Here is a 19,821-nt window from a genome sequence, read left to right on the forward strand (position 1 = left end):
CCAGCCTGCGGTGCCGCATAGCAAATTGTCAGAGTATTAATGTCTAAATACAATTTTGTTAATTATTCCATATTCATTTAATTCACTGACAGTCTCCTGCAGGAGGATAGAGCGTAGTTCCAAGCACTCATTGAGGAAGGTGAATTGGTTGCCAGATCATCCCTCCAACCTTCAATGGATGGAGATAACACGGAAACCTGAGGGATGGTGAAGACTATTGGCATGCCTACAGTGTTATAGCTTCAGCCCTCCGGATTCCCCAGGGAAGTCCAACATACCGTGCTCCCTTCAAATCCTCCAGTCAGTTCCGTGTGAAGTTGAATGATTCGTTACGCTCATTGAAGGACTCAAGGACAACCCTCCGCTCACTGGAGATCTATACCCGAGCACCAATCTGACTTTCAGTCCTCATCCTCAGAGGAACCTGCACAACACCTTCAAAAGACGAGTCTGGGCATTTAAATTTGTAACTCTGCTTAAAAGCCATAGACTTCACAGAGATGCTGGTTTTCTGCCTCATGGCAACAATTTGTAGCAAACCTTGGTGCCTACTTAACCCTCCTTTGTCCTATGACTGAAGAGGTGTTAAATGCCACTTCATCTTAAGTGATGTCCTATAACGTGTGTAAATATCTTTTGATTAACGATCTGTCCCACCTTGTATTTAGCTGTAACACTCTGGTTACCTTCCCCAGATTTGAGGAAGAGCTCTGTGCAGCTCGAAAGCCTGTCCCTTCCACCCACAGAAGCTGGGCCAATAAAAAGATATTAACTCACCCCCCTTAAGTATCTGTCTCATATCCTGGGACCAACACAGCTACAGCATCACAAACGATATTTGTGTCATGACTTTTTTTGATAAGATATGATCTATGCAAAGAGAGAAATCCAAAATTGATGACTTCAGCAGGAATTTTGCCTGAGTAAGGACTGCAAGAACTTGTGAACAGCACAGCCAATAAGCCTAGGAAACAAAATGTCATACAGCATAATCCCAAACATATTTCCATTGACAATCCAACATACCAATATTCCATCAGCTGTATTCCAAATTAAATTAATTGTCAAGTAAAATGCATTACAACCTTAACTTTGGTCTTCGTAATACTGTATCATGTTATTTGAAAAGGGAGGATTATTTTTCTTCTTACCAAATTTAATTTACTCAGTTTTTTAATCAAAATGTGTGGTACTTAATGTGACCTTTTTTCAGTTTTTTGGCAACCGTATCAGATGATGGAAGCCTGTTCGTCATTCTCTTTTTCTTCTTCAGTATATGATCATCACCAATAAAATCTCATCAGCAATACTGTGGCTTTTCTGTTACCTCTTTACTTTTATATGCAGTATATCAGGCTGTGCTGAGGCATACTTTATTACAACTTCCCTTTAAGAGCTGCATTGTCATAACTGATTATTTGCCCTCCCCCCCACCCCCCCCAAAAAAATCATGTGGAAATTCTTTTATCTGATGACTGACTGTAAAGAACAGTGAGTTAGCGGTTATCAATTTCCCTTTCCCATAAAACAATCATTTCAGTGCTGTAATGTTGGTCTGTTCAGATGTAATCATTCTGCAGTGCATGCAGTATAGGTGTTATATGATTTTTCATATTTTAATAAAAATAGACATTTTATAACAATGAAGCTGAAAAATAATTTAGTAAGTGAATGGGCAAGTGCAGGATTTAGAAAAGTTAGAAGTTGTGTGTTATATTTCTTGAGACCTTAATTAATTCATTAGGTTTTAGGTCGTTGCTGGATTCACTGAGAGTAGCTGTTCTAGATCAGAATTGACTGATGTCACTCCGTATTGCTGTCTGCACATCAGTCTGCTGCCCAGTGGATTGTCTTCAAATATTTGTGAGGAAAGGAAAGACATCAGGTTGCATTTATAGTGAAGAAGGCATTTGCTTGTGTCAAGGTTCCTTCCCCACTCTGAACTCTAGGGTACAGACGTGGGGACCTGCATGAAAACCTCCTAAGCTTACTTTTACCAGCTTAGGTTAAAACTTCCCCAAGGTACAAATTATTTTACCCTTTGCCCTTGGATTTCCACTGCCACCACCAAACTTTATCTGGGTTCCTGAAAAAACGGAGTTTGGACACGTCTTTCCCCCCAAAATCCTCCCAACCCTTGCACCCCACTTCCTGGGGAAGGTTTGGTAAAAATCCTCACCAATTTGCATAGGTGACCACAGACCCAAACCCTTGGATCTTAGAACAGTGAAAAAGCATTCAGTTTCCTTACAAGAAGACTTTTAATAGAAGTAAAAAAAAATCACCTCTGTAAAATCAGGATGGTAAATACCTTACAGGGTAGTTAGATTCAAAACATAGAGAATCCCTCTAGGCAAAACCTTAAGTTACAAAAAAGACACACAGACAGGAATATTCATTCTATTCAGCACAGCTATTTTCTCAGCCATTTAAAGAAATCATAATCTAACACATACCTAGCTAGATTACTTACTAAGTTCTAAGACTCCATTCCTGTTCTGCCCCGGCAAAAGCATCATACAGACAGACACAGACCCTTTCTTTTTGATCCCTCCTCCCAGCTTTTGAAAGTGTCTTGTCTCCTCATTGGTCATTTTGGTCAGATGCCAGCGAGGTTACCTTTAGCTTCTTAACCCTTTACAGATGAGAGGATTTTTCCTCTGGCCAGGAGGGATTTTAAAGGGGTTTACCCTTCCCTTTATATTTATGACAACTTGTCTAAATTTGATAGCTTCAGAGATATCTATGATATTTAATTGTTCCAGACCCATTATTTATGTTCGACTTAGAACATTACCATTTTGTAATTTTCACCATAGAAAAGCTCTGGCTGGCTAGTAGATACATCCAGAAAATGTCATGGTTGATTAAATCAGAGCCTAGTGTTTTCACTCAGTATTACTCTTAATATTTTTCTTTAGATTTCCTAGCCCATGAGCCAGATGTCTGAAAATATTTGACTGGAACATTGTAAAAGTTGATTCCTTATCCACAAATAACAATGAAATATAGTCACAAAACCTGCTTTGTGACTGCTTGTTGAAAGAGGACTTAGTTTAAAAATGTGTGTTCCAGTGACCCACAAAGGGAACATTTATTCGTGTTAATTTGTTGGATGTAGGCTGGATCTACAAATATGATAACTACAAATGTAACTCTTTTAGAGAAACAGAAGCAGATCATAATGCAAATATAATTTATCTTAATCTTAATTATACTTAATATTAATCATAGCTATGGGAAAGTAGAGAATACATCAGATGCAGTGAATTCCTTGTGTAAATTGGTTTTAATTTCCGATTTTGCTAAGATTAAAAAAAAAAAAGCAGATATGGGAGTCTGGGGAAGCCAGGTGTATTGTGCACCAAATGCAAATGTTTTATGTTACTGATGCTTCACAATGAGTTTTCGGTTTGACTTTCAGCAGGGCCGAATACTCAAAGCTCTCATGGGGTTCAGTGAGTTGTGAGGGTGTTGAGCACCTTCCAAGATCAGGCCATTAATGTATATTCCATGTGTCTTTTAATGTACATTCTGTGGGCCTTTTTTTCTATTTCACACGCATTACATTGGTGGTTGAATTCAAATGTTTTTCATGATGGCGATAGTGTGATATTTTCTACCATACTCTGTGGAGGTGAAATTGGAATGGGAGGGCTATAATCTCCCCAAATCTAAGTTTTCTCTCTAGATCAGTGGTTTTTGGGCATTTCACCATCAGCTCATACTTTTATCAAAGCTTATGAGCTCAGAACCTTTTTTTCCAGGTTGCTGAAGACTATGTTCATTTATATCACCCATTAATGAATTAGGAGAACATTAAAACTTGTACAGCAATCATAGTTGTTTTCTGAACAGGTTTCATTGAGATGGAAAAGCTAAGCTCTGTGTGCAGAGTTTATCCAGGTACAGAGGGATTGACCCAGTCTGAAACCTGAAAGCGCCCAGAGTGTCCCATGAGGAGACTGGGCCTAAAGGGGGTAAAGGTTGAGGGGGATAGCCCTATGGTTCCTGTCCCCCTAGCCTTTTATCCCTTCACCCTCTGCCATCTTATTCTATCCCTATCACCTCCTCGTCATTAAAGTCTGAGGCAGCTACTTTCTGCCACCCCTCCTCAGTTTTTTCTGCCCAGCAACTCCACACTGGCTGGACACCAGTGGAGGGAGCAGAGGAGGAAAGCTCGTCTCCCTGTCTTGTCCTCAGTTGCATCACAGCTACCCGAGTGGTAAGGAATAGTCACTGCAGAGGAAACTATGCTCATTCCCTGCTGGAGGCGTGAGAAAAAGTGTTTGGTTGGATCTGGAGAAACAGACTGGGAATCAAAACTATGAAAATGCACATGGTTTTTAAAGATGGTAAATAAAAAAGTAAGATAAGAATGTGGGGGGTTTATCCAGATGCTGTCTAAACTCCGCAGGTTGAGAGAGTTGGCTGTAGTCTAGATGACACTTGAAAGAGATTACAGGCGGGGCAGGAGGGAGAAAATTAAAAGTAAGAAACTGCTAATGGTGGTTTTAATGCTGAGCTAATTGTTTTGTCCTTGAGACTGAAATTCTAAGTCTGTTAGTTTTAAGAGCTGCCTGAGTAGTACTGAAAAAGAGAAAATCCTTTGACCATCCCCCCCACCCCCTCCAAAAAGACAGAGCCCTAAATCACGTCATGCTTGCTGGTTTGAGAGGGGATTAATAACCTCCGTAAGGCTTGGAATTGTTCATCCTAAAGTGCATTCATACTCTCTAGTTACTATATAAAAACTGGCACTTTCTTACATAATAGACGACACTGTGTATAATTAAAGGAATATTTCCTTGCTTTTGTTGACAAAAATAAGTTGTTTTTAACATTTTTTTAATTGAAGAGGCAACATAAATTTGGGAGAGGGAGCTGGATTCTATTCCATCCACTCACCGTCAATAAACTATAACTAATATTACTGGACCAAACCTTGCCCTCTCTGTTGCAACTGTGCAATTTCACTGAAGATAATGGGGCTGTACAGGTACAACTGAGGCTTAAGTACGAAGACACCTTTGCAAAGGAGATTGCAATGGTGTAACCAATTACGGAATTTGTCTTTCAGAATCTGGTACTGGTAATGATGGACCGAAAGGCAGAGGGGGAATGGTTTGAGTCTCAGCTCCCACTTGAGGATGTATGGATGGCTGTTAGAAAATGTATACAATTAGCAAATTTGATATGGAATCATTGAGGCACAATAAACATAAAACCCCACAATTACATTTTAGAGTCATCTTTCAGCAACTTTAATCTCCAATACAAAACAAAGAACTGTGTAAAATTTTTGAGAGTAAGAACAAAAAATTGAGATTTGTTCAGAGTCTTGCACACCCCCCTCCTGCCTGGAAACTTACATTTCTTCTTTCTTTTGTAGCCAGTGGTCTAGACAAACCGTATTTGCGGAGTTCTGGACAGTTGAACTTGGAGAACAGAAAGGAAGATGGTGAGAGTACGGCACCTGCTCCTCCCCAGAAGCCACTGCAGTGTCACTGCAATCACCACTGTCCAGAGGACTCAGTCGACAGCACCTGCAGGTTGATGGAACAACTTGTATTTCAGATATTTCGGGGGGAAGGTTATGTACAATAATTAACATTTTAAAACTTGGGTGCCTCAAGTTAGGCATCCCAATCTGTTTAGGCACCTTTAATACCTTGGATCAGTGTACAATTAAATGGGAGTGGTGGGCACTCTATAGATCAGCCCATTTTTAAATAGATGCCTAAAGATAACTTGATGCATTCAGGTTTGAAATTTTAGGCCAATACTCATCGTAATAATTTGCATATGAGACATAGTTGAATTATGAATAGGTTATCAAAAAGTACAAGCCATAGCTTATGTATGGATGGAGCAAACTGCTCTTCCCCTGTACATAAAGACCAGCGTTAAAGAAATTGTGCTTCTCCTGGAGTAGTGTAAGGCATCGCCTCTTTGGAGGGTTAGTGGTTGTTAGTGGCTAAATAATGGCGCAATCTAACCTGAGATGTATATGTGGTTAGCCTTTCTTGTAGCAACGTGAGGAGGAAATGCTGCTCTCAGATTGGTGTGGTGAATTTCAACTCTGTTGTTCTCTTTTCCCTGTATATGTGGAACTCTGAGTTCTGCTTCTGTAAGGAATGTGGAATACTGAAGATTTTGCAATTTAATGTTAAGTTCCTACAGCTTTTATGCTCTCATCCAAGTCCGGTGGAGTATTGGGTATGCAATAACTTTAGAACTGGGACATAGGTATATTACTGTGACTGGACATTCCAGTTGGATATGCAGTTCTATCTGAGGAGGTTACAGGGAGTTTGATATTTTAATACTACTGGACTGCTTCTCAAGGCAAAGTGTTGTGAAAGAACAGAATGGGAGGAATCTCCAAGGTTGTTCAAGATGTTGGTAGAGATTTGGAGAGGGGTTTTTAAAAATAGTTGCTTCTCAGTTTGACACTATTCTGCACAACCTGCAATTTCAAGACCTGTCAAGTTTAAAAGTGCCAAAGCTTTGATAAAAGCCTGGGATAGTATTTTTCTGTCCCACTTTCAGCTCCTCCTCCAGGTCCTAGCACTCTGTCTAGAAGCAGCATTTAACCGCTATTGCATGGTATTTTGTTTTAAGGTTTAAAACTCCACACTTGGCTACCAGTTTGCAGGTTCTCTGCTGTGTGAATCAGCCATTTCCTGTTCATGTCTAAGGAGAGCCACTGTTTTTACACATGCCAGCTTTCACAGCAGAGGACTTATAAAGCAGTCGCTAAAAAGTTGCAGCTGATTAGAAAATAAGAAAACACAAAGGTGTCCGCTTTGGAAACGTTCAGTTGGCTGATGTAAGTCAGCATCCCCACGACCAAGAAACAGAACCTGCCACCAAGCTAACACCTCATTAGCAGTGTAATGTAAAGTTTCTGAGGGTTCGACTATACTTAAAACGCTACAGTGGCAGCAGATGTGCTGCTTTCGCATTTCAGAGTAGGAAGGGGCTCTCCTGTCACGATAGGTAACCCGCTTCCCTGAGAGGCAGCAGCTAGATCAACAAGAATTCTTCCATCGACCTACGCTGTCTACACGGGGACTTAGGTCGGCTTACACCCCTGAGCAACATAGTTAAACAGGCCTAATTTTCCAGTGTAGACCAGCCTACGGCGATATCTACATGTAAAGTGCTACAGTCGCAGCACTGCAGTCTAGACCCTCACTACAACAATAGACGGGGGTTCTCCTGTCCCTGTCGTTAATCTACCTCGTCTCCGAGAGGCGGTTGCTAAGTCGATGGAAGAATCATTCCTTCTGTTGACCTAGCACTGTCTCCACCAGGGGTTAGGTCAGGGGTTCTCAAACTGGGGGTCGGGACCCCTCAGGGGGTCATGAGGTTATTACATGGGAGGTCGCGAGCTGTCAACCTCCACCCCAACCCCGCTTTGCCTCCAGCATTTATAGTGGTGTTAACTATATTAAAAGGTGTTTTTAATTTATAAGGGGGCGTCGCACTCAAAGGCTTGCTATGAGAAAGGGGTCACCAGGAAAAAGTTTGAGAACCACTGGGTTAGGTCATCATAGCTTCGTCTCTCAGCACAAATCCCACTCACAAACATCAGGATTTATTCAGAGTCCTTCCATGTCACACTTTTAAAACATATCCCTTTAGTTTTAAATCATAACGGGTAGCTGTTTTCAGCTATATGTACCTAAAACTAACCACTTACAAACAGTTAAAAAAAAGTAAAATGCCAGAATATGATGTCATTTCAGCCTAAATGAGAGGGGAATTTAATGGTAAATTTATGTTCTGTTAACATGATTCTCACATTGTTAAACATCCAGTCGCAAAATCATCCTTATTGAAGTCACACCTCTTTGGAGCTTTATTTCCAGTTTTAATTAGGGTGTCAGGTGTTTAGTTTAAGCTGGAATTTATCTCACAAAACCTTCTTCTCCGTCCAGCCCAGCACAACCCTTCTATCCCTAAAACGCTTTCATTTTCCCCCACCAGTTGCCCTTTCATATGTCATCTGAACACAGTATTCCTTGTTAATTTCACACTGAGCAGTGGCATAAAAGAAAAAATTGTGAAGCCAGTACCTGGACAATGGAAGTTTGTACCATATTTCTTCAACTACCTTTCTCTTTAAAGATACCCTATGATTTATCAGCAATAAAGTAAAAATATAATTCAAAGGGACCTCTTTCCAAATATAATATAAAAGGACTCTTTTCAAGGATGACGATTTAATATTTGTACACCTTCCGTCATTGTAGTAGCTATGTCTGAGCTCCAAGTGACACTGATTTTCCTTATATTTGCAGAGTCCAGTTACTTTTTAATATTTTTTCTTTCTAAAGTCTTCCATACATAATTCAGAATTAAGGAAGAGAGATAAAATGGACCTCTGTATTGAGAAGGGTGCCCAGCCTCTGAAGTTGGGAAGGAGTGAGTGAGCGAGCGATATTAGAGAGACGAGGGGGGTGAGGTAATATCTCCTAGTGGACGAACTTCTGTTGGTGAAAGAAACACACTTGCAAGCTACACAGAGCTCTTCTTCAGATCTGGACGGCGGGATATTCAGGTGAAGGAGATAGAGCTGAGAGAGATTGCTAGGTCACCAGTCAGCTGACTCTGTTGTAACCAGTTCTCAAGAGATTTGGCCAAGCCTACCCTGCTAAACTGGGACTCCTTTTACTTTGGGACCCTCACACCGTAGAGCCTTTAATTTTCACCCTTCGCTGTAATCTGAATTGCTGTTTGCACATTGCAATGCCTTAAAACAATCAGGAACTTTCATTCTACTTCTCTATAAATGATGTTTCTCCTTATCAGAGTTCAAATGAAGGAGATGCCACTGTGTTTGTGTGATGTATAGGTGAACTTATTCTGGTAAAATCTTCTTACAGTAGTTGAGTTAATTATCTACACTCTGTCTCCCCTAATCACCAAAAGGGCTTCCTATCTTTTATGAAATCCATCTCAGTCTCTCAGCAACCCTATCAGTCTGCTAGGTCATTGGCTGCCTTCAGATCTTATGAGTTATGAGATTTCATTGTGCACAGAGTAGGAGCAGTGTATTCTAGGTCACCCCTAGCCCAACAATGCAAGTGAAATTTCATTAGACCAGCTGGCCAGAGCCCAGCAAAATTTCAGGCTTGAGACCCCTGTTGTTGGAACACTACCAAAGGCAGGGGACCTTTCACGGGTCAGGGAACCGATTTTCTGAAAGTTCAGTGAGAAAGCACTTCCAGGTGTATTCAAATTAAGACTCAGATATAGAGCACAGCCCTGTTGCGACTGCAGTGAGGTACAGTATTGAATTTCCTTCTGAAAAAAGCAACCTGCTTCTCTGCCAGGAAATGTTGGTCTGCTTTGACAGGTATTTAGTTGGGGTGGTATGACACTACTGACTGCCAACCAGCTGTACTGTTATCCATCTGGATGTTTGTATAAAAATGAGGACATCTTGTGGCCACTTAGAAACCCTTCCAGGATTGTATTTCTTATACTTTTTGCAGGGACTACATCGGATGGGCAAGTCAGCATTCTAAAAGCAAGTGTCCATCAAATCCCTCAACTACCTGCTGCCTTCATAACAACTCTATAGTACTGTGAACAATGGGCAATTTTATAGCGCACATGTTCAGCAATACTTTAGCCCTACAGATAAGTTAAGAACACGCTTAATTATTTTCTCTTAAAGCTAGCATGATTTTAACAATTAAAAAAATAATTACTGTAATTTATAGCAACAGTGGTGGCCCTTTTAAACACCTGGCAACTAAAATAAATGGCTACGGTTAGCTCATTATCTACAGTATTCCTCTCCTACTTGCCTATATTTACTGTAGGTAATACTTTTATTACTCTAAACTGTGGGGTTATCCAACTGCAAATATTGACTTAGTTATCTAAGGCAATTGGCAAATTTTCAAGGGTCACCTTTATATTATGTAGTTAACAAGTCATTTGGTCTTGAAAATGATTGTTTTGCACCTAGATTTCAGAGACAGGATAGGGTGCTTAGTTTCATGTTTGTCTTTGAGCTTCAGCATGAATTCCCTAGAGTCTGATAGGTTTTCAAGGCTATGGGGTATTGTTTATCCTTGTTACCTTACATTATCACAAAAGATATGCAAATAGTGTCAATCTAACTGAGAGAGACAGTGGCTGAGCACACAGGTGTTTGGAAGACTGATTGATTAACAGGGACCTTTCTCAGGAAGAGGTGAAAGTATTTGTAAGAACTTCATATGTCTATACTTGTAAAGATTGTTAACTCACAACCTGTTGAAACTTTAACCATCTTTCTGCTGTGGGGGTTCAAAATAGGTTTTCAAAACAGAATTTCAAAGCTGCTTAGTTTCAAGACAAATTGAGCCTCATTTTAAAAATTGACACGATGCATTTGCACATGCAAAATGCATGAAGTTACTGCAGTCGTGCATACCCATAGGGTAGTTGCATACGAAAAAAAATTGGACTTCACTGGGCATGTACACAATGCAATCAAAGTAATCACATTCACTGATTAGGTGCATGGTCATATATACAATTTTCTATGCAAAGACATGTGCCTGCAGTTTTAAAAAGTCTGTCCCAGAGCTTTTGTCCGACTGCCGTGCAAAGCAAGTTCTATCTGGTTTCTCAGATATTTTACCTAATGGTCTGCGTTGGTTGTGTTTCTACACAGCTGTGTTTTAAAGCAGTTAAAACGCTTAGCTTTGGTTTATCAACCGTAATAGAGAATAAAATTGCTTTGCCAGGGGTTGTTTGCATGGGACGTGCGAGCAATTTTATTCTCATTTTGTTATCAGACTATGGAGCTGTGAGTATCTCTAATTTCAAATGTAGGGGGAGAGGACTTCAGCAGAAGGCTGAAATACCAAATTAAGGTCCTTTGTCTTTTGTCAGAAGTAGGGCTGTCGATTAATCTCAGTTAACTCAAGCGATTAACTAGAAAAAAAATCATGATTAACAGCAGTTTTAATTGAACTGTTAAGCAATAGACTACCAAGTGAAATTCATTAAATAGCTCGGATGTTTTTCTACATTTTCAAATATATTTATTTCAGTTACAACACAGAATACAAAGTGCACAGTGCTCACTTTATATTATTATTTTTATTACAAATATTTGCACTGTAAAAATGATAAAAGAAATAGTATTTTTCAATTCACCTCATACAAGTACTATAGTGCAATCGCTTTATCGAGAAAGTGCAACTTACAAATGTAGATTTTTTTTTGGTTACAAAACTGCACTCAAAAAAAAACCAGTGTAAAACTTTAGCGCCTACAAGTCCACTCAGTCCTACTTCTTACTCAGCCAATTGCGAAGACAAACAAGTTTGTTTACATTTATGGGACATAATGCTGCCTGCTTATCATTTACAGTGTCTCCTGAAAGTGAGAACAGGCAGTTTTCGCATGGCACTTTTGTAGCCGGCTTTGCAAGGTATTTACGTGCCAGATATGCTAAACATTTGTATGCCACTTCGTGCTTCGACCACCCTTCCAGAGGACATGCTTCCATGCCGATGACGCTCGTTAAAAAAATAATGTGTTAATTAAATTTGTGACTGAACTCTTTGGGGGAGAATTGTATGTCCCCTGCTCCGTTTTACCCGCGTTCTGCCATATATTTCACATTACAGCAGTTTAAGAACACTTTCACTGCAGATTTGACAAAAGGCAAAGAAGATACCGATGTGAGATTTCTAAAGATAGCTACAGCACTTGACCCTAGATTTCAGAATGTGCCTTCCAAAATCTGAGAGGGACTAGGTGTGGAGCATGCTTTCAGAAGTCTTAAAAAAGCAACACTCCAATGTGGAAACTACAGAAACTGAACCACCAAAAACAAAAATCAGCCTTCTGCTGGTGGCATCTGACGAAAACGAACATGCGTCAGTCTGCACTGCTTTGGATCATTGTTGAGCAGAATCCATCATCAGCATGGACCCACGTCCTCTGGAATGGTCGTTGAAAAGCAAAGGTTTGTTGTGATTTGAAGGGGGAAGCTATAGTGCTCAGCTATTTTTATTCATAATATTACACAAAAAAGAATATTCTGCCATTCTTTAAAATCTAGCAGTGCCTAGGTCAAGTGTAACTCCTTAAATACTTTGGGGAAGAAGAGCAGGGGATCCATATTAAGCATGGGCTAAATGATTCAGTTACAACAAGACCTTGGCGTGAATCTTTCTCCTCCATCCATGAACCCAATTCCAACTGAGTGTTGTGCTGAGGTAAGCCTCGCTTTCCTCTGTACTCTCAAAATTAATACAGTTCATGACTCCCTCGTTCTTCTCTCTGCATCCTGCGTTAATCTGTTTTGAATGGGATTTGTCTTACTTTGTGCTTTGTAAAAGCATCATGGCCTAAATTTTCCAAGGTGTCTATCAAATTTCAGGTGCCCAACTTGAGACAGCTTAATGGGGCCTGATTTTCAGCGTGCAGGTGCTCAAAACTTTCTGAAAATTAAGGCCTTGTTAAGGTCTCACATTGGTCATTCAAAATCACTAATAACTTTTTGAAAATGTAGGCCCATGTACCTTTATGTTATGGTAAATAATCACTGATAATACTCCAATCTCTGCTGAACCCCTTTGCATTGTCTCAGCCAGCACAATGAGCTTCAGAGAGGAAGCTCCAGAAAATGGGAGATTGACACAATAAATTGAATTTACTTAAACCAAGAACACGCACTCCATATTAGAAAATACTCACTTTACATTTGTCTTTTCATTTTGCAACGTTAAAAAAATGGAGCTACACTGTACAGCATACAAGCGTATTCACTGGCTCAGCCTAAGATCTTGCATATGTGCACAGAAAATTACTTGTTTTAATGTGCTTTGTTTTTTCAACCACAAAACTAGAATATAAATTATCTGTATTTTGATTATTCATTTTTGTAAATAACCCAAGCACCTGTTAAAGTGAATTTTGTGTGTGATGATAGAGACAGAAGCAAAAATGCAGAGGGATGTCTCAGTGGTTGGTATTATTGCCATGTCAGAGTCATCTTTGGGTTGGAAACTGTAGATATAGGTCCTGTACTTAACACAGTAAATGAGCTTTATAAAGTGTTCTCTGTGGGCATTGGGCGAATCCTCCATTCCATGTTGCAGAGTGTCCTCACATCTTTTTGTGCAGTGTTGTAGAGAGGGCCGTCACAGATGGGGAAAAAAGAGTGTCCCTCTGTGGCTTCTTGGCATCTGGGATGTGCTCCACACAGCAGAACAGGGTCAGTTTTGCTGACTGGGAGGCTTGTGTGGTCTTTTCAGAGGCCGAGGATTTGGCCCATTATGAGCCAGATTCTGTGCTTTGTTGCATGTGTATGGCTCCCACTGACTTCAAAGTAGTTGCATACACATCTGAAGGCTGAATTTGGCTCAGCAGGAGTATAATGCAGTTCTTCTAACTGGGTTTCATGTTACTGTTACCACAATATTTTTTCCAGAAAATGAGTTTGTGTTGAACAGATTTACAGTGACTCTTTGGTTTATGGACAGTGTTCTGCTAAACTTGGCTTTTTTTAATGGACATATCCCTCGGGTGATAGACATGACAAAAAGTAGGAAGTAAATGCATGCTGAGAGTTTAAGTAGTTTCAAAACTGGGGAAAGTCTGTAGAGCTTCACATAAGCATGTGAATGGTCAGGTTTCTATACAAACCATAACTGAAGTTTCCCCATCATTACTAAGAACCAGTGCAGAAGTTGTTTTGCTGATTTGATTGGGATCATATGGGCAATATGATTTATGCTGCCAGTGTATTCAGAAATGTTCACAAGAGATGAAGTATACAAAAATAAAATCCTCCAGGCTGCATTGCAGACCAAAGTAAGGTGGTGGTAATGTACTGAAACGTAGGAGGTTTCTGGTTTAGTCATCAGGGAATTTAACCAACCTGCAAGCTGTAGCAAATGAACAAGGGGATAATTTCATCTGTCCAAATCTTTTTTGCCATCACAAATTACTTAGCATATTCATCGAAAGATGATTAAGGATTTGTTATGCCTGGTATTTTTAAGGTCCTTCTGTGGTAGATGGGTATTTAAAGCATTTTTGTTTTTTTTTTTTTAAAGAAGAGAGGGAGAGAGAAATAGTAAAACAGACATTGATGTCACGCTACCATGGAAGCCAGGGGAGGAAATACCAATCAAAGTTTGGTAGCTAAGGTGTTGCATCTTTCATGAGAAATGACTCTTCTCTGCTTGAACAGATGCAAAGCTCTTGGGTCCCCATGCCTCCCTTCTGACATATAGTAAAGGTCTCAGTTAAGATCACCTCTGTCATTACGGTAATCTTTAATTGTAGCAGCATCTTCTAGTTCAGGATCTGTCAGCATTTCTGCTATACACCTCTTTTTTTCCCCCGATGTGTGACCTGGTTGTAAAAAGTCACCCTTGCCAAAATGTGACACACCAGATCTCTGCTTGTGAATTATCACATCCAAAATCTCTTTAATGTCTTTTCTGTACTGTAGTATAATATGATACCTCACTGGAGGAGGTTTACATGGCTACATTTTACAACAGCCAATTCAGTTCTACATTTACACAATGAATGTTTTTAATTTTTAAGTGACTGTAATTGTATTTAATAATCCATAAATGTTACACTACTGAGAATAAATAATAGGTTAATTTATACTGCTTTATATGTACAGGAGTTCCCCAGTATATGTCTCTCCCTTATCCGTTGTTTCGGATATCCGTTGCTCATCAGTAGGGGAATGTGTTCCGATTCACATTGGTCCTGATCCACATGCATGGATCGGGACCAACATGAATTCGAAAACGTTCCCCTATTGTACAGTACTGTCCTTGCGTCTGCTGGCGGCCCACAGGGCTGATGATCAACTCCTCCCCCTCTTTTCCAGTGCCTCCTGCCTGCCATGGTCAGCTGTTAGGCGGCTGGGGGGCAGCGGGGCTGGAGGTGCAGCGACGGGGCGCTCAGAGGAGAAGGTGAAACTGGGCGGGAAGAGAAAGGGCGTGGGTGGAGGTAGGTGGGACGGCCTTGAGTACAGTACTGTCCTGTACCCATCATGAGTGTAAAATGCATTCAAAGTGTTAAGAGTGGGTCTGTGTCCAAGAGGCAACGTAAGAGTTGTTTCAGAGTAACAGCCGTGTTAGTCTGTATTCACAAAAAGAAAAGGAGGACTTGTGGCACCTTAGAGACTAACCAATTTATTTGAGCATGAGCTTTCGTGAGCTACAGCTCACTTCATCGGAACATTAGAAGTATATTTTAGTATATATATATATATATACTAACATTATATATATTTATTAGAAGTATATTTAATATATATATACTAACATTAGAAGTATAATTGGATGTTATAAAGCATTTTGAAAGAGGTGAGCGTGCAGCTGATGTCGCTCATGTTCTCGGTTTGCCTGCTTCAATGGTACACTCAATTTTTAAGAGTGCTGATCGAATTCATGAAAGAGCTCCAAGTGCTATGAAGTGGTCCTCAATGAAGATAACAAAACAGAGAAGCAGTACAGGGAGTCCTCAGACTTAAGACGCAATTCGTTCCTCAGAATTGCATTGTAAGTCGAAATCGCTTTTCCCATAGGAATCAATGGTATAAAGGGGGGGACTGGTTCCTGAACCAAGACTTGATACACTATTTTCACCACAATAATCCAGATTTTTGTACTAAATGAATTATAGATGACTAATGTAGCAACATCAATGCATTTATTTGGTAAACAGCATTCAAATAAACATATAAAATCACATATGCTTTGACTTTCTAGAACTTTTTGAAGGGCTCTTGGCTGGGGGCTTCTCTGAAGTCTGGGCTGTAGGTTTCTCTGCGGTCTTCTCTGCAATCTTAAAGAAAGTGTCCAAGGAAGTTCGGACAGATGTTCTCCTCCTCTCCTTGTAAATTTTGCTGGAGCAGCTGTACATGTTGGATATGCCCCTATTCACAGATGCACTGTGTTATAATGAATGGAGCTGGAAGTGGGGGGTCCCTTGCAGTCACTTGTCTGATTGGCTTCCAGGGCCAGGGTAGTTGTTGCCGGCTAGCCTTGCCGCTTGTTTTTGATTGGCTCCCAGCCCCTGGCTCAGCCAATCAGAAAGCTTGAACCGTGAAATCAGTGATTTGCTGAGACTCAGCATGTGATGTGTGCTGTTCTCCCTTCCGGCTTTTGTCATAAGGGCAACAAGAGTCGTAGGGGCAAAACAGGCAGTCAATTGAAAAGTGTCGTAAGCGGCGTCCGACGGAAGTCAGGTGTCGTATGTTCGAGGACTCCCTGTATAATGGAGAAGATGGAATGTTTGCTGGCTGATTGGATTGATGACCTGCATGAAAAGAAAATGCCTGTGAGTTTAAGCTTGAATCAGGAGAAGGCCAAAAGCCTGTATAACAATTTAAAGGAAAGAAAGGGAGAGAGCTCAACAGCAGAAAAGGCAACCTTCCATGCTAGTCGTGGGTGATTCCACAGATTTCAGAAGCGTGTCAATCTACATAATGTAACACTCACAGGAGAAATGGATACTGTGGATGAAGAAGCAGCTGAATTGTTTCCTATGCAGCTAAATACAATTGATTTGGAAGGTGGCTGCTCTCCAAAACAAGTTTTTAACGTCTACAAGACAGGCCGTTAGTGGAAGAAATTGCCAACGAGCACTTATATTTCTCGTGACAAGAAGACTGCTCCTGGATTCAAAGCCTCAAAAGACCGCTTAACCCTTCTGCTTGGGGGAAATGCAGAAGGCGATTATAAGCTGAAGCCCTTGCTTGTCTACCACGGTGAAAACCCAAGAGCAATGAGGGGCTACGTCAAGCCTTATCTCCCTGTAATTTGGAAGTCAAACAGAACGGCCTGGATGACATGCAGTATTTTCCGTGAGTGGTTTGTAGACCGTGCTGTCCCTGAATTTAAGGCTTACTGTCAGAAGGAAAATTTGGCCTTTAAGATTCTCCTTCTGCTGGATAACCCAAGTGTCCATGAACTGGACTACAAGGCTCTCTGCCCGAACGTCAAAGTCCAGTTTTTGCCACCCAACACCACATTGTTGCTGCAGCCCATGGACCGGGTGTAATGGCCACGTTCAAGGCTTATTACCTACAGAGGACATTCTCCATGCTGATTAAGGAGACAGCATGTGAAGGAAAGCCCAGCGTAAAGGAGTTTTGGAAGTCCTACAACATCTTGAACAGCGTGGAAAACATTGACCCGTCGTGGGAAGAGGTCACTTTGCAATGTGTGAACGGCATTTTGCGCTGTGCAATGCCAGATGCTGTCCACAGCTTCGTGGGATTTGATGCCGTTCCTGTTCTCGAGCAAGAAATTGTCAAGTTGGCAAAGAATATTGGCTTCGAGGAGGTGGAGGAGGAGGAGGAGGATGTACAGGAGTCTCACGCTAAGCAACTGACAAATGAGGAACTGATTGAGCTGGATTGACCACGGATATCTAAAGAAAGCAAGGGCGATGATGATGATGATATAGGGCAGGAAGCCAGGAGTCTGACGACAAAGAATCTCTCCCTTTTCTTTGGATTGCTGGATGAGATGATGGAAATAATACAGAGCGGTGATCCTTTTTGTAAACGGTCTGCCAAAGCCTCCAGGGCTCTCAGTGATGCAGTGACTTGCTACAGGGAGATCTATTGTTCAAAGATTCATGCAGGAGAGCAGACATCGATTAAAATCCTTTTTTAAGACTTCTGCAACCAAAAAGCCAGCCACGGAAAAGCCAGCCCAAGAAAATACAGCTGCCACCCCTTCCTAAGTTTAGCATAATTGACAGTGTTTTATACTGTATTACTGTACTGTATGTACTATATTAAAATGTTCTATGTGTTTAATCAGCGTTAGTAGGGTTGTACATTATTTTATTCAACGTTTTGTGTGTAAAATGTGTGCTGTATAACCTGTCAGTGTCAAAAGGTACCCTGTTTAGGCGAAAAGAGCATTGGCATAGGCAAGTGTGGTGAAGTTGTGAATGCATTCCCCCCTTATTCCATTATTTCTTATTGGGAAAAATTCCCCGGTATACGTCATTTTGGTATCCATCACCCTTTTCAAGAGCACAACCCCAATGTATACAGGAGACCCCCTGTATTCATCATTCTGTGTTATCATGAGTACTTATATGTAATATGCAGTGAAATACAGCATATTAGATGTGGTACATGCTTGTTCAGATTTTTTTTAATGATGGAAAGATTTTAATTTCTGACATGGCTGGACTGTGCAGTTGGAGTGTGCTATGCACTCCTCTGCATGTCGAGTGCGTTATATTCAACCTGTGAGCATCTGTTCCCCACCACCACAGTAGAGCTCTTCTAGGAGTTCTAGGAGACACTGTCTCTTCTACTCTCTTGCCCAGATCTCTGGCAGGCTTTCCGAGGGGTGATGGTAACTTTTATTTACATTGAAAATTCTCCCTCTTAAATCTCATTTTTCCTGTATAAACATTTCCCTTTAAATTTCATTTCACATTCCTCATTCATTGTATCATGGTGTGAAGCTAGTGAGACATTCTTCTATTGCTGTCTCTAAAAAGAATGATTTCCTCCATCCCTCAAAGTTTTTGAGCTCTCTCCCCCTCTGCTTTCCATGATCTAACTTGCTTTGTCATTTTACATCAGAAGTAAAATTTTCACAAGCATTTAAGTGACTTAGGAGCCTATGTTCCATTTTCAAAAGTGATTTATGAGTCTGTGTCCTATTGAAAGTCACTAGAATGCCAAAACCTCCTGGGTCTCTTTCCTGTCTTAATAGTACCTCTTCTAATGATATGATTCTTTTGTATAGTGACTTTATTAGAGACCATCAGTTGTTGACTTGTTTTGTTTTTCAGTTGATCGCAATTTATCGTTTTGTTACAGCGTCCCTCTGTTACCCTTACTCATTGCTTTGAATCTAAGGCACCGTATAAACAAATAAAATGTAGTATAATATAATATTGTACTCTAATGGATTCCTTTCAGTCTCTTTTCTTGGCAAACCTATCATTCCTATCCTGAGACTGAGTAATGAAGTCATGAGAGTTGTTTCCCAAAAGGGTTGTTGTCTTCCTTACTTTACTCTCATGCACAATATCGAAGTAGTATAAAAGTAAATTGTGTGCTTCTATGAGGAAGTCGTCTGTAGTGTGCAACTGGTTACTTTTCAGATCCAGACGTTAGTAACTTCTCCTGTTATTGAAAGGAACTGTGAAACAAGCTTGCTCTGACTAGATCTCACACAGTTAATTTAAAAACGTGCCACAGCAAATATTTGGTGTTTTCCTATCCGGCATCCTTCTGTGCCACAGCTAATATTTCCAAATTGTATTTATGCGTTCGGTGTGTAATGGAATGTTCCCCTTTTCCTACAACTTCTTTATTGTCATTAGTGTTTTTGTTTGTTTTGTTAGGCTTTCCTTTCTTTCAAGTCAAAAAATGATTATCTGAAATTCTGCTTTATTTAAGCCTTGTAAATCCATTTAGTTACTTCTTGTGTCTGTTTCCCTTGTATTGTCCTTGTTCGTTTGTTCATATATAACACAATAAATATTAGAAAGAAATTAAGAGGTTAATAAAACATTTTCTTGTTGTGTGACTTAATTGTTTGAGGATAAGGGGCTATTTCTTTTTTATTATCCATTTTATTTCTTACAATCAAGACAATTTTCATTCATTTTGATAGGGTAGGTGAGTCCCCAAAAAGTGATGAGAAATTAGTAGAGAGAGGCACTCTTTTTGTTTCCCTGATAACAGTCATGCATTTGACCTTCATTAGGGAAGGACATTTATCACCAGCACCATCTAGCCATCTGTTAGTATACTTGTCCTATGCTGTACATGTTCTTGTA

The 19,821-nt window shown here is 40.3% G+C and overlaps 1 protein-coding gene across 1 annotated transcript in view; it reads left to right on the forward strand.

The window, feature by feature from the left end:
• Window positions 1–19,821, forward strand: part of BMPR1B (bone morphogenetic protein receptor type 1B) — a 40,474-nt gene that overhangs the window by 1,319 nt on the left and 19,334 nt on the right. Inside the window, exon 2 of the mRNA XM_077814757.1 lies at window positions 5,338–5,552. Within this exon, the coding sequence (XP_077670883.1) occupies window positions 5,338–5,552 (215 nt within the window). The remainder of the gene's footprint in view (window positions 1–5,337; window positions 5,553–19,821) is intronic.

The sequence above is a fragment of the Eretmochelys imbricata genome, chromosome 4 (assembly GCF_965152235.1).
Source record: "Eretmochelys imbricata isolate rEreImb1 chromosome 4, rEreImb1.hap1, whole genome shotgun sequence".
Taxonomy (NCBI): domain Eukaryota; kingdom Metazoa; phylum Chordata; order Testudines; family Cheloniidae; genus Eretmochelys; species Eretmochelys imbricata.